The 14,854-nt window shown below is 39.0% G+C and overlaps 1 protein-coding gene across 4 annotated transcripts in view; it reads left to right on the top strand.

The window, feature by feature from the left end:
* LOC119577203 (protein SMG7-like) overlaps positions 1-14,637 on the top strand; it is a 21,582-nt gene extending 6,945 nt beyond the window's left edge. For 2 of the 4 annotated variants that reach the window (XM_037924935.1, XM_037924934.1), the window contains exons 7-18: positions 1-103; positions 1,139-1,260; positions 2,194-2,315; positions 5,015-5,158; positions 5,595-5,670; positions 6,509-6,629; positions 6,746-6,865; positions 9,067-9,223; positions 10,428-10,582; positions 10,990-12,238; positions 12,397-12,540; positions 13,533-14,637. The exon at positions 1-103 is cut by the window's left edge. In XM_037924935.1, the coding sequence (XP_037780863.1) occupies positions 1-103; positions 1,139-1,260; positions 2,194-2,315; positions 5,015-5,158; positions 5,595-5,670; positions 6,509-6,629; positions 6,746-6,865; positions 9,067-9,223; positions 10,428-10,582; positions 10,990-11,880 (2,011 nt within the window). In that variant the 3' untranslated portion in view covers positions 11,881-12,238; positions 12,397-12,540; positions 13,533-14,637. Of the gene's footprint in view, positions 104-1,138; positions 1,261-2,193; positions 2,316-5,014; positions 5,159-5,594; positions 5,671-6,508; positions 6,630-6,745; positions 6,866-9,066; positions 9,224-10,364; positions 10,583-10,989; positions 12,239-12,396; positions 12,541-13,532 lie in introns of all 4 variants that reach the window. The other 2 variants (XM_037924933.1, XM_037924932.1) reach the window with 1 other exon arrangement.
* The last annotated feature ends 217 nt before the right edge of the window (positions 14,638-14,854 follow it).

Genomic DNA, 14,854 nt, shown 5'->3' with positions numbered 1-14,854 from the left:
CAGTGGTGATGTGAACAGTGCACGAAAGGCTCTCCCCACTTTATGCTCGGGCCTGTCCACCTTGGTAGCTACAAGTGCTTTCACAAGAACTAGTCTGATCCAGGTTATTGTCAGTTTTTATACACTATATTGATTTATTTATATGTTTGTTGGTTTGTATATACTTATAGATATTTATATACGTACTTGTACATTTTTTTTTTTTTTTTTTTTGGGGGGGGGGATATTTAAAGTTGTATGATGTAATATTTTGTGCAAATATATTTTGCTGCTTACATTATCATGTTACTCTACATATGCCAAAAGTTAGATGATAAGATATGAGTTGAACTTTATTAATGCATTGGATCTGGGTGCCTTGCAGTGTGTGGCCCAAAATCCAAGCATAAAGCCACCTCTTTGGGATAATATTAGCCTGTTTTCTGACGCATTTTTGCTGTTTTTTTTTTTTTTTTTTTTTTTTTTTTTTTTTTTTTTTTTTTTTTTTTTTTTTTTTTTTGTGTGTTGTGTGTGTGTGTGTGTGTGTGTGTGTGTGTGTGTGTGTGTTCAGGATATAATAGACTATTATCTCTCCAAGTAGTTACACTCTGTTCAGTAATAGTAATAACAATGACATATGTTATTTGTGTAACTTTTTATATTTTCATATTCAATTTTATGTAACACTCTACATTTTTGGTAACAGTAGACAGGACTAGGTTCCTCAACATGGACATAGCATCCTCACAGGAGACTGGCATGGTTAACAGCTGGTAAACTTCACTCTAGTGAACCAATTCACAAGCAAGCCCTTTCCTGAAGTCCACTGGGTCAATCTCAGTCTAAGGACTTTTTCTTCTTATAATGACATTCAGTTACAATTTTTTATAACAATTCGTGACCATTACCCAACTCTCAACTGAATTTATTTATTTATTTATCCCACCACTCACCTCTCGGCTAGTTTTTCTCATGCAGTAACATGCATGTCACTGGATCCAATGAGTTCATCTTTTTTTGCTCATGTTTTTCCATTTTGTTCATCCAGAACAGATAGTTTCAGATATTGGGTAATTTTGGTAACCTCATTAGCTGTTCACACAAATTTTTTTATCAAGGACATTACATGCATGTAAAACTATGGTCTTCCTCATTGCAGATGGTCTTAGTGAACCTGTTTGCCCTGAATTACTTCTCGGGGAATGTGAAGGTGAGGACCAGCGATGAGGCAGGACTCAGGAAGGACGAAGAGAAACAGGAGAATCCCAAAGATCCAAAGGAGTAAGAAATCTTTGACTTGTGTTTTTCTCTCTCTCTCTCTCTCTCTCTCTCTCTTCTCTCCTCCGTCTCTCTCTCTGTGCTCTCTCTCTCTTTCTCTGTCTCTCTTTCTCTGTCTCTGTCTCTCTTTCTCTGTCTCTGTCTCTCTGTCTCTGTCTCTGTCTCTCTCTGTCTCTGTCTCTCTCTGTCTCTGTCTCTCTCTGTCTCTGTCTCTCTCTGTCTCTGTCTCTTCTCTGCTCTCTGTCTCTCTCTCTGTCTCTCTCTCTCTCTCTCTCTCTCTCTCTCTCTCTCTCTCTCTCTCTCTCTCTCTCTCTCTCTTTCTCTTTCTCTCTCTTTGCATATCACATTATTTAACATCAGACCAATATCTGATGGTGAGAAAGTCATAGAATATCTGTAATTATTTAATATAGAAAAAAATCTTTATGGAAGCTTAAACCTTTTTTGAAGGCAAGGGAAAGAGAGAGTGTTTGTGTGTGCATGTGTGAATATTTGCAAGCATGTAGAGGTAGAGAAGGAAGAGAGATAACACAAGGGATATTTAGATTTTATCCGTTCATATTATCAGATTGCATATCAGGTTTGGAGGAAATTTTTAAAGATTTAAGTTCATTAAGTGCAGGTGGCATCTACTGTATATTGTGCAGTCAGTTGGCCATCTCGCCAGTAGCATATACACCCCATGCCATTAATGCTGCAGTTTGTTTATTATCCCTGTAGTTTAGGCCTTTCAGTATTTCAGAGGCTCAAACATTAAGATAGTTGGTCATTTGTATGCTAATGAAGTGCCAGATTCATGGAGGAATTTCCATCAGAGGTTCTGAGAGAAAGGAGGAAATATCGAGCAGAAATGTGATCATATTTTTTTCAGTCTCTGCCTCTTCCTATCGTTATGTTTTTATTACTGATTTGTCCTTCTTTTCTTAAAACAATTAGGTTGGAAGGTTGTCTGCATGTTGTTGAGGAGTTGACAGTGGGAATCCTAGCTGCGCTTCTGTTGCCTGTCCACACCATCCGAGACCCAGATCAGCTGATGACTTACCCAGCGCTTCCTGCAAGTGAGTACTCAGTGGTTTTTTTTTCTTTCTTGTCTTTTCTTTTTTATTTGATATTATTGTTATTCTTGTATTTATTAATATTATTATTTTATTATTTTAATACTTTGTTTGTTTGTTTTGATTTGAATAAATGGATGTTTTTCTGAATCACTTTTATTTATATTTTTTTTTATGTTATTTTTAAATACTTATCATTACTGTCACATCATCGTCATCGTCATCATCACTATCACTATAACTATCACTATTATCAACTTCATAATCATAATCACCTCCACCACCATTATCAGTATCATCACTATTGCTACTCTTGTTATTACAGTTGGCTCTTAACATCTGCAATTTTAACATTTCCTAATCAAATTGTCTACAAGGTTTGCCAGCTTGTTGTAACTGTTCCACTAGTTTCTTATGATCAGTATGAATTAATATGGAGCAGTACTTTTTCATATAATAATGCTTTGATCACATCAGTCTAGTGATACCCTCTTACTTGTTTATTCTTTATACTTAGTTCTCATTCAAAAATTGTCACTTGGAATAAATGCATATGGAATGGGTAATGAAACACGCTTATGTTCTGCCACTTTGATAATATGACAGTGGTATGGTTCACTATTCACACTAATACAGAACCGTGAGGCTATTACTGAGCAAGCAAGAGTGACCGGCATCTCACTTGCTCTTATATACAAGTTTTATGCTCAATAGGGCACTTTTATTAGCATCTCAGATCCCTAACCCAGTGACTACAGATTTATCCACTGTCCCCTTTATTTTTTTTGAATTTGGTAACATGCAGATGGCTCCACATGTACAAAGCCACAAAGGAAGCTCTCAGTAGGCCCTAGTGACCACGCCTAATTTCCCTATTCTTCGATTTTGGGGGAAATGTGTTTTTCTTTTGATTACTATTGATATTGATACTGTTATTATTCTTACTGATATTATGATTATTGAATTGTTATTGAAGTCTTGGTAACATTAAAGACAATAGAATAATACAATTGAAGCTTTCCAAGAATCAAGGAAAAGAGTAAACAGGTGAGATAGGTAGGACTAATAACTTTGGTGACTAAGCACTTGTAGAGCCAAAATAACTTATATTATTGTGGGCATGGCATGTATTGTTGCCATCTGTGCCACTTAGGTTAAATTCCACACTTGTTCATGCCCTGTTATAAAGATAATTTTATATATGTCACTTACAGTATACATGAGTATTAGTAATAATAAAATATATAACCAAGGTAATGATTATGACATTATGATATCATGATATAAAAGAATTAACATATTCACTTACGACCATGCCCATGTATTGGAAGGTGCTCTATGACCATAGGACCATGAAATGTTTGTTTTTGAGTGTCTGTGACAGTGTATATAGATATCAAGACTAGATGCAGTTAGCAAGAGAACAAAATTACTGTGATGTCAATGAAACATGAAATTACTTAATGAAAATATCAGATAAGAGAAGTGATGTTAAGTGATGTTAGATTTTTTTGTGAAATGGCTCTGTAAGTGCTTAACCACAAAGGAGTCAGTTAGTAGACCTTGTGACCTTACCTGATTTCACCTTTCCTTGAACTGGCGGGAGAAACTTTTTTTTTTTTTTTAACTTATGCTATGAATATCGAAGGTGTTATATTATTACAGTCATGATAATTACTATAATGTTAAATACATTAGTAATTGCAATATAAGATAACATAAACTATTTTCGAAAATCAAGGAAAAGGGTAAACAAGGAAGACAGGTAGTATTTGTAATTGGCTCATTGGTGACTTAGTATAAGTGGAGCCTTCTATGTGTAAGAACAATTAGAAAATAAACTCACAGTGGGCATGGCAAGTGGAGTACATGTAATAATATTTTGATTGCATTGTCAGGGTAGAATTTGAATGTTTACATCCTCCTTCTGTTGTCTCTTGTAGACGACGTGCGTACTTGCCATTCTAGTCATATTTATAATAGGTATAAATTTATTTTGACTTTTATCCAATGGGTAACTGCAAAAGCCATCAGAAACATCCAATAGCTTGTCTTTTGCTTGAGGAAATAAAAATTATTTCAGAATGGTTTTGACTTGCTTTAGATTTTTTAAAGGGTGAATGCATCCTTAGTTGAAACTGATGTTACTTTTAAGTTTGTGATGCTCATTTGCTATTTTTTTTCTTCTTCTTCTTTCTTTCTTTCTTTCTTTCTTTCTTTCTTTCTTTCTTTCTTTCTTTCTTTCTTTCTTCTTCTTCTTCTTCTTCTTCTTCTTCTTCTTCTTCTTCTTCTTCTTCTTCTTTTCTTTTGGGAGGGGGGGAGTGACATGTATTCTGTATAGGCTTCAATTTTAGTAGTTTTATGTCAATTTATCCTTTTTTTTCTCTTGTATTCATAATTCATATATTCCCGTGGCAACACTGAGGCAGCATCAGTCAAGTGACTGGCATTTTAACATCACTTCAATAAGATAGATCACTATGAAGTAATTCAAATACTATTCGTGTAGTAATTACTAATATTTACTCATTTTAACATCTGCAAGTGCTGCTTTCTTAAACCGTATGGAAATGTTAAAGATATTAAAAATGGACTTTCAAACCCTTTAAATTTACTCTTCTATTCTAGCAAAGCATCTAAACACTGACTAGGTAAGTCTTTTAGTCCTATGAATAACCTACATGACACACTTGGTATTGCAGTCCGTCTTTTGTTTGAGTGGGTGAGGTGCGAGGGAGGAGTGTTCATGTCAGAGGCCATGAAGGGGAAGCAGCAGATCTGGCCAGGACTCTGCACCTTAGTCAACAATCTTCAGCAACCTCTAGCTTCCTTCAGTGCCAGTAAATGTAAGAGTACCATATATTGTACAGACTAAACATTAGTATGTTGAAGCTAATATATATATATATTGTAGCATTTGTAGAGACTTTGAGCTAATGTAGATAATTTAGCTCATTACATGACTGTTAGCTTATACAAGTGGAAGATTGTACAAAAATTGTAAGCACACAGAGTTGTAGATACTATAGCTTTTTGAATTATAGAAAAGATTTTTTTGTTTCTTTTTTCCACTAGTATGAAAGTGAGAAGTATTAAGAATAATGAACGAAAGTTAATCTTTTTTTTATTTACATTATCCAACCCATCATTTACATAAAAGTAAAGACACACAAGGGAGGCAAGTCATGTTTATTTCTCATTTCTTTTACTGTTGGGAATATACCAAACCTATCACTTTGCCTTTGTTCTGAGCTTGGAGACTAATATCTTAATACCTTCCAGATTCAGAAGTGCCGCTGGCGGAGGATTGGGACTTGCAAGGCTTCGAACCACTGCAGAAGATGCTCAGTAAATATAAGTAAGTCATTTAAGGGAATTTTATCAGCTGTAGATATGATGGAATATGATTATTGTAATTGTTTATTTATATATATTTTCAGGATGGTCCTTTTTGGATATTGTGCTAAGTTAAACTTAACATAGTTTATGCAAGTAATATACAGTGTTTTTGTATGGGTGGGTTTTTATTATATATACACTTTAATATGGTTGTATTTTTCTTATACATCAGTATTTACATGTCTGTTTCTTGGCAAATAATCTTATATCAATTATTTTTTTCCCTTTCTCTTTCCTTTTCCCATACTGTTTTACTGTAGTATTGATCAATTTTATGCCATGAACACTTCTGCTCACATGGGCTTGGATGGTGGTGTTGGGTTCCATCAACATAAATAAAAAAAGACGAGTCTCTCTAGGCCAGTAGTGACTCGAAGCTGGTAATTGAGCTTAAGACATTATGTGGTCCAAGAATTAGCCAGCATCTGATCCCATGCTTGGATTGAGCAATAGGAAAGACCCTCTAAAGGTTGAATTCCCCTCGTTATTTCAACTTCCATTATAAAATTGTCTTAGACACCAACGCTTTCCTTAATGATCCATCCTGTTACCCTTCATAGTCATTTATAGTAATAAGTCACACAATTTTGATGTAGAAAATCTACTAGGGTAGTCTTTTACATTGTTTCTCACAAGAAAAGGAAAACAGTCTCAGTTGATCTTTGATTTATCCAGCCCTTTTAAGGTACATGTTGGTTTCAGTCGAGATATGGCTATAACTGTATAGGGGAAGGTAATAGCACTCTTTAATCAGTTGATTTATCTGTAAAAATCCTTTATATGTATATTCATTTTAGGTATAGAGAAGGGCTCTCCAAGCCAAGTCCAGAAGAGTACAACTGCATCCGAGCCTTTAGACTGACGGAAGTAGCAAAGTGGTTTGCTGAACAGAACATTGACGGGAACTCAGTCATCAAGGTAATGAGGTTATCTAAGAAAAAGGTGCCATTCCTTGTACAGGAATATTAGATCCTGCATTAATACTGCATTATTATGTGTGCTGCATGAAGTACATGTCAAAATTTTTCTACTAGATTCGTGAAGGAAGTGAAGATGCAGTGGGAGGGTTGGTGTTTGAGCCGATGCAGCACACAAGTCCCCCAGTTGATGAAGTACGAGCCCTAGAACAACTCTCCCTCCAGCCAAAGCCTGAGGTAATTATAAACATAACTCCAGGTGAACTAACACATACTCTCTATGACAGAGTTTAACAGTTTGTGATTAGGTATGATTTGGGTTGAAAAGGAGGACTTATCTAGAAAAATAAAAATATTTAGAATTTTTTTTTTATCATATATCCCTTTCCTTCACAAAAGTCACAGGCTAATGATTCTTATTGCCTCCCTGCAGGCCACTTATAACCATCCTATGGGCCATGAGTAAGACCCATGATAGTATATATGCTGCATAGACTTGTCAGGGAAATGAGTAACAGCCTGGAATAAGCGACAACTAAAATTATACAAAATGTCACCTTATTTGGGTCTTGGTTGCATGTCTCTGCACATAGATGGCTCTGCTAGTGCTTACCCCCAAAGGAATCAATTAGTAGACCTTGTGCCTTACCTGATTTCACCTTTCCTTGAATTGGTGGGAAAGACGTTTTTTTACTAATACTATGAATATCGATGGTGTTATTTTTATTATAGACATTATGATTACTATAATGTTATAAACATTAGTAACAGCAAAGTAAGATAACGGAGTAATATTTTTATAAATCAAGGAAAAGGGTAAATGGGTGAGACAGGCAGTACTTGTAATTGGCTCATTGGTGACTTAGTACAAGTTTAGCCATCTATGTGTAAAAAGAATTAATAAAGTAAACTCACAGTGGGCATGGCATATATGTACGTGCCATGCACCTTTGGGTTAAAATTACAACACTAATATTTATTCTTCCTTTTTTTTCCAGTCCTGTTCATTACAGAGTTGATGTTTTTCAGCTTAAATCAGACATTTTTTTCTTTTATCATAGTGGTAAAACTGGTCACCTTGGCACCTTACCTGATCTGTTACTTAGTCATATATATTACTAGAACAAATGTTTGTCCAAGTGGACTTCTATTGTATTGCTAGGTATTTAACTGTTGCAGATTGGTTTGAAAGTTTAATGTAAAAAAAAAATGTTTTTCTGGCAATTTTAAACATGTTTTGGCATTTGATTTTTTTGTATGAGAATTTGTTTATATAAACTTTTATGCATTTTATATTTTAGTGGATATCGTGTATGTCATGTCATGGTAAGATTACCCATCTTGCCAAGAATGCTTGTTAATCCAGCATTATATCAGTCTAGTTGCAGTTTATAGCTCTTTTATTATGCAGACTTTCTACTGTGCTGACTGGAGGCCTTTGTAAGAATTTAGGCTAAAAAGCAGCAATAAGATGTAATTATGTTGTACATGTCTGTATGAAAGACAAAAACCAGGACTTTTTCAGTGCATATTTGGTATGAAAACAAATGCACACACATGGTACATACTGCCATGTTATGTGTTGACCTGGAGTTTAATCCTCTGGGCATTTTATCTTCCTTAGAGCTAGCTGGTTAATATGATTTGCTTCCAGTGTAACTTTGTTTTTTCTTTGTTGATTGCATAGTTTTGATATCTTTGAGACAAGATTATATCATATGCCATTATATGCTCAAGTAAGATCGTGTAAATAATTTTGGGTCAGATAAAGTGTAAATTATGAAAATTAACTTTAAATCAGGTGGTACAATCTGTGATATATATGGAATGTAAGTGTATATTTCAACATGGTGCCAGATAGTTTGACAAACACAGCATGATGGCATAACTATGATGATGTATAAATATAGTGCTGTAAAAATTAGATTTGAACATGAAAAAGAGCAATTTGTACATTATTTCTAATGGCGGTTTGTAATAGAATCAATGAAAAACAGGCTTCACACTGTAGCTGTAGGTGAAATAATGGTTGTATTTTTATAAGTGATCAAATAAAAACAATAAGTCCAGTTTTAGTAATTCTCTGAAACTTAAAACATAACCTGACTCAATCATGATTTATAGAATTCTGGTAAACTCTGGCAAGACCTAGTTTTATTAGCAAGTACTGCTCTCCACCTGAGCTGTCGTCCAGCTCTCAGCTGGGCTTGTGAGCCACCATCCCAGCTAGGCTCGCAAGCCATCATTTTGGCCACTGGGAAATGCACTCCTCATATGATTAGGTGTCACCCAGCATATGAGATTTTTCAGCATGACATGATAAGATGTTACCTGGTGGGTTTATAGCTGCCCAAAACAAATTGTAGGACGAATTCATTGAATTTGCCAAAGGGCATCCAGATAGATTCATCACTATTATTAATAATTTGCTTTTTTAGGAAAAGTCATCTAATAAGCGAGGTAAAGTGGGGATCCTGAAGCCACAGGGATCCTTGGAACGAGCCAGAGAGACTCGAGAGCAGCAGCAGGAACCTGACAAAGCAGAGAATCCGTTGTCTCAGGCTATGGTTGATCCTATGGAGTCCAAAGAACTAGGTATGATACATAGAGTTGCTATCTAAATGATGAGAGCATTCAATGTTAATGCCTTCTTCTTTTTACGAATTAAGATAGATTTTAGGAATATGTTTTTTTACAATTTCTGAGAGATGGAGAATACTTATTGAGGATGTACTATCTACTTCTTTTGTTCTTATTAAAGTGACTTCTCTTGTCTACCTCTGTTTCCTTGGTCTTTTCTTTCTCATTTCTTCTCGCTCTCAGTCATTCTCTTTCTATATTCCTCCCTCTTGACTATTTGTTTCTTTCATTCATTCTTCCTAATTTTCTTCTTTCTTTCTTTGTCTTAGTTTCTGTCTCTCGTTCCTCATTTCTCTCTCTCTCTTTCCTCATTTCTCTCTCTCTCTTTCCTCATTTCTCTCTCTCTCTCTCTCTCTCTCTCTCTCTCTCTCTCTCTCTCTCTCTCTCTCTCTTCTCCCTCTCTCTCTCCCTCTCCCTCTCTCTCTCTCTCTCTCCTCTCTCTCTCTCCTTCTCCCTCTCTCTCTCTCCTTCTCTCTCTCTCTCTCTCTCTCTCTCTCTCCCTCTCTCTCTCTCTCTCTCTCTCTCTCTCCTTCTCCTCTCTCTCTCCTTCTCTCTCTCTCTCTTCTCTCTCTTCTCTCTCTCTCTCTCTCTCTCTCTCTCTCTCTCTCTCTCTCTCTCTCTCTCTCTCTCTCTCTCTCTCTCTCTCTCTCTCTCTCTCTCTCTCTCTCTCTCTCTCTCTCTGAAGAGTTTCATTATACTTATCACATTTACACATTTAGTAGATATGCCTCTGTAGACCTTGCGTGAGGTATTGTCTTTACTGTAATGAAAGCATTTACACTTCAATTTGCATACAAACTTATACTTGGCTTTTTATCTATTTATTTAGTCATAATTGGTGTATTATTATTATTATTGTTATATTTTCTCCTTTTTTCTCCCTCTTTTCTTTTTCCTCTCCAACTCCTCTGTGTGCATGGTTTCAGTAACAAATATTCATTCTTAGAGGGCTTTAAAAGGGTTGAGGGGAGGAAATAAGGAATGAACCAGCATATTTCCCATATCCCCAATCTCATCTACACCTTTGCCTGTGCCAGTATTTAAGAGAAAGCATGATGAGTGGACTAACAGCTATGGTTATGGGTCCCCTCTCTAGGTGGTGGTGGGTTGATCATCAAGGTGGTCTCAGGAGCAACTCAGTCACAAAATCCACTCACAGGTCAGCCCCAGTCGCTGCCAGGTCAAGGCCAGGGGCAGGGCCAGGGGCAGGGGCAGGGGCAAGGCCAGACCCAGGTGCGCCCCTCACGCACACGCACTAATGTGGCACTGCAGGCCATCATGAAGAGGAATTCAGCTCTGCAAGAAGCGAAACAGGTTAGTGTATGTGGGATGGAAAGAGTGATAAGGGATAGTGATGAGGTTTGGATAGGGTATGGTTGGATGTGGATGAAGGTAGGATGGCATTTTATGTAGATCAGGAGAATGGTGGTAAGGGGGGATAGGGTGGGATTTTATATGGATCAGGAGAACGGTCATAAGGGGGGATAGGGTGGAATTAAGTGGTGAATAGGGATGATTAGATGTATACGTTTTAATAAGTTTAGAAATTACACATAAGAGTTGAGACAGAAATCAAGATGCAGATTTAAAGCAGTAGAAGGATTTTATGAGATTTGTTAATTGGCATTTATTCATATGAATTATGTTGCTATTAACAGCTGCTTTAATAGTGTGCAATAGTAGATAATTGAGTAGGTCTTTATAGAAACTTCATATTGCAGGTCACTTTCAAGACCCCATCTCCTGCCATATCTCCCAACCCTTCTGAAGCTTCTAGCGACAGTCACCGCAGCCAGCTCTCAACTCCTCCATTGCTCCCAGCCACAACACAACGGGACCCCTTGACCAGCTCCCCCATGCCACACCATCTTGCACATATGTACCAGATGGGTTCCAACCAAGGTCCAGCACCCCCACCCTTCACTCAGCATAATCAGATCACAGAGAGCAGTTTTCCTAACCAGCAGTTCACAGGACAGCCTCCATGGGTGGGAGTCCCAGGGATGGGTGGAAGCGCACCTCCACCCCAGGTAAATATGGGTCGTCCAATCCACCAGCAGAACCTGCCTTTGAACTCTGGCCCAGGCTTCAACATGACTCATAATGGGAATAGCAAGTCTCCTCAAGAAGTGTTGCGACAATTGCAGACAAATGCACCCAGCCAATCAGATTTATTAACAGCTGGGGTCTTCAATAGACCACCAATTGAGGGCTTCCATCAGCTGGGTGGATCCATGCCAAGGAGACCAGGTGACATGGGCAGTAGAATGCGGGAACCTGCACCAAGGATGCTAGAAATGATGGGTATGGCAAGAGCACCTCCTTCATTTGGTCCTGTAGAGGGAGGGGGGAATCCTAATAGATTTCACCCGCCAGGAAGCGAAAGCCAAGGATTTGACAGTTCCCCCCGAATGACTCAAGCACCACCATTCAGAATGCAAGATGTGGACAAGACAACCACTCCAAGCCAAAATCAGTCACCTGAATCATGCACTACTCTCTCCAGGAACCATGAATCCTCACCTGTTTGGGATGGACTCACGTCAGAACATAGGAGGAACCGGGGGAATAGGGGTATCAGGTGGGTCGAGGAATGTCTTTGGGGAGACTGAAGTCGGGCCTTCTCGGGGACCAGGCCTCTCCCCTCCCATGGGCATGGGTTGGGGTGCAGGGCAGAATGACAACAAGAACTACCACATGAACCACCCCCCACCCACTTTAGCTAACTTGCTGCAGCAGCATGGCCCAGTTGATATTAGGCTCAACCTTCCCATGGACCCAAGTACTGACCACTTCTCCTCTGGCTTGCCAAGGCTGTCTCTTGTGAACAATCCTTCCATGAACAACCGCAGCCCACCAGGTGTAGGACCTCTTGGCTCTGTTCATCTGGAAATGCTTACATCCACTCAACCTCCAGGTTCCATTCCCCTGAACCAGCAGTCACGCGGGCAACAGCCATTTATGCCTGAGGTGAGTTCATACTCTTTCATGAATTATTTGTGTGCCTCAGATGTCATTTTCATGATAAGAGCATAGTCCAAGATTATTTAGTTAATGAATATTGCTCCAAAATATAACTAAAGTAGCCACAGCAGATTTGACATCTAACCTAAATTTTGTCATAACAGCAAGGTGATGGAGAAGGCCCTGCAAGCAACACCTACTCTCTCTTTAGTCCTATGAGTGGTGGGAATATGGGAATGGGTGCAGGCCCCAGTCGCACTGTTCCACATCCTCTGTACTCTAGTAACTCACAACCTAGTGGTCAACAGGTCAGTCTCCCCATCATAGTGTGAGTGTGAGTGTGAGTGTGTGTGTGTGTGTGTGTGTGTGTGTGTGTGTGTGTGTGTGTGTGTGTGTGTGTGTGTGTGTGTGTGTGTGTGTGTTGTGTGTGTGTGTGTGTGTGTGTTTTGGTGTGTGTGTGTGTGTGTGTGTGTGTGTGTGTGTGTGTGTGTGTGTGTGTGTGTGTGTGTGTCTGTTTCTCTGTCTTTGTCTGCCTGCTTGAGTCTTTTTGCATGTGTGCGCGTGCATTTTTTTTCCCTCTCTTTCTCCTCCCTCCTTCCCTCTCTCCCCTCCCTCCTTCCCTCCCCCCCTCTCTCTCTCGCTCTCTCCCCCTCTCCTCTGCTCTCCCCCCCTCTCCTCTTCTCTCCTCCCCTCCCTCTCTCTCTCTCTCTCTCTCCTCCCTCCTCTCTCTTCGCTTTCCCTCTCCTTCTCTCACTCTCTCCCCCTTCTCTCCCTCCTCTCTCTCTCTCTCTCTCTCTCTCTCTCTCTCTCCTCTCTCTCCCCTCTCTCTCTCTCTCTCTCTCCCTCTCTCCTTTACTCTCTCTTTCCCCCTCTCTCTCTCTCTCTCTCTCTCTCTCTCTCTCTCTCTCCTCTCTCTCTCTCTCTTCTTCCCTCTCTCTTCTCTCTCTCTCTCCTCTCTCTCCTCTCTCTCTCTCTCTCTCTCCTCTCTCTCTCTTCTCCCCCCCCTCTCTCTCTCTCTCTCTCTCTCTCTCCCTCTCTCTCTCTCTCTCTCTCTCTCTCTCTCTCTCTCTCTCTCTCTCTCTCTCTCTTCTCTCTCTCTCTCGCTCTCTCTCTCGTTCTCTCTCTCTCTCTCGCTGTCTCCCTCCCTCCCTCCCTCCCTCCCTCCTACCTCCCTACCTCCCTACCTCCCTACCTCCCTACCTCCCTACCTCCTTCCTCCCTCTTCCTCTTCCTCTTTCTCTTCCTCTTCCATCTCCCTCAGGTATACATTGTAAATTCATGAGTCATTTTCTGTTTGCAGTCACTGTGGTCTGGGCCTGGCCCCTCACCCTTGGAGCGCCTGCTAGAGCAGAAGAAATACAGCAGTGTTCCCAAGTGAGGCATGAGAACACACAAAAATGGTATCAAGTCTGCAGAGAACAATTCTCCTTGCAGCCCCTCCACAGGATCCTGACGCAGTCCAAGCAACATCACCGACACAAAGAGGCCGGCAGATGAAGAGTGAACCTGTATACAAGCCGGAGCTTCCCGTACCGCATGAAGCTCATAGCGCCTTTGATTTCACTCTTTGCTTGGTAGGACAGGACCTGAAAGGGGCAACAAGTCAATCAGTACTAGGGCGAGCAGCCGTAGAGAGCTATGTCATAACCATGGTGGCAGGGGCATTGTAATAGTAGAGCTCGCATAATTTGTATTTGTGAAGGAATTGGCATTGAAAGAAGTTTTCCTCCTTGGTGGCAGGTCAGCAAGGCTCAATTCCCCCCTCCTTTTTTTTTTCTTTTTTTTTCTTTTTTCTTTTGTGTCTGTTGCACAGAATGGGAAATAGATTTGAAACAAAGAAAGAAGAATTTTGGATAAGATGCTGTCTAAGGTCTTATTTTCAAACTGCTAATAACTTCACCCTATGTTTCAGTGCATGAAGAATGTAGCTCAGCTGTTTTGCTTGAGGTTATCATTTCCCCTGAAAAAAAGGAAAAAAAAACTTCTGTGGCTAAAATGTTATTATCTGATTGTCAAGAAGTTAGAACTATGTTGTGAATACTTATAATTCTTTGTGGAAAAGGGATATTGTTGCAACAATAAGTCTTTTACATAGGATATGTATGATGGTCAAATAGCCGCAGATTGTTGTTCTTTATATTTTTTGGCCTTTTGTCATATTATAGTCTTAATATATTATGTGATATGTTTTTGCAATGGCGATCAGAATGCCGTACTGTGATCTGCTTGCCAGCATGTAACACCTTGATTACAGTCTTGTAATATTTATGAGAGTACAATGGTACTTATCCAATTTTTCATTGGTTTCCTCATTCACTAGTTATTCTCCATACAGACATAATACTATATATTTTGTTTTGTAATGTACATTCTAACTTTGAGTGAAATAAACCTTCCACAGTTAAGAAAATCTTTCTTTACTCCTGAATCATTTATTTGGAATGCTGATTCCTCATATTTTTGGTAATCTTAATTACGGTTTTCCTTTATTCATGGATTTACTTACTAGGTAAATGTATACTATTCATTCAGAATGCATTACTTTTCTTCCATGGTATCTTTCATTTGTATCAGTAATATAGGGTTAATAATTACTCTTTTGTTCACCTTAGCTATAAGGGG

Source organism: Penaeus monodon, chromosome 9 (genome assembly GCF_015228065.2).
Source record: "Penaeus monodon isolate SGIC_2016 chromosome 9, NSTDA_Pmon_1, whole genome shotgun sequence".
NCBI lineage: Eukaryota > Metazoa > Arthropoda > Malacostraca > Decapoda > Penaeidae > Penaeus > Penaeus monodon.
This window is presented reverse-complemented; position numbering and strand designations above follow the sequence as displayed.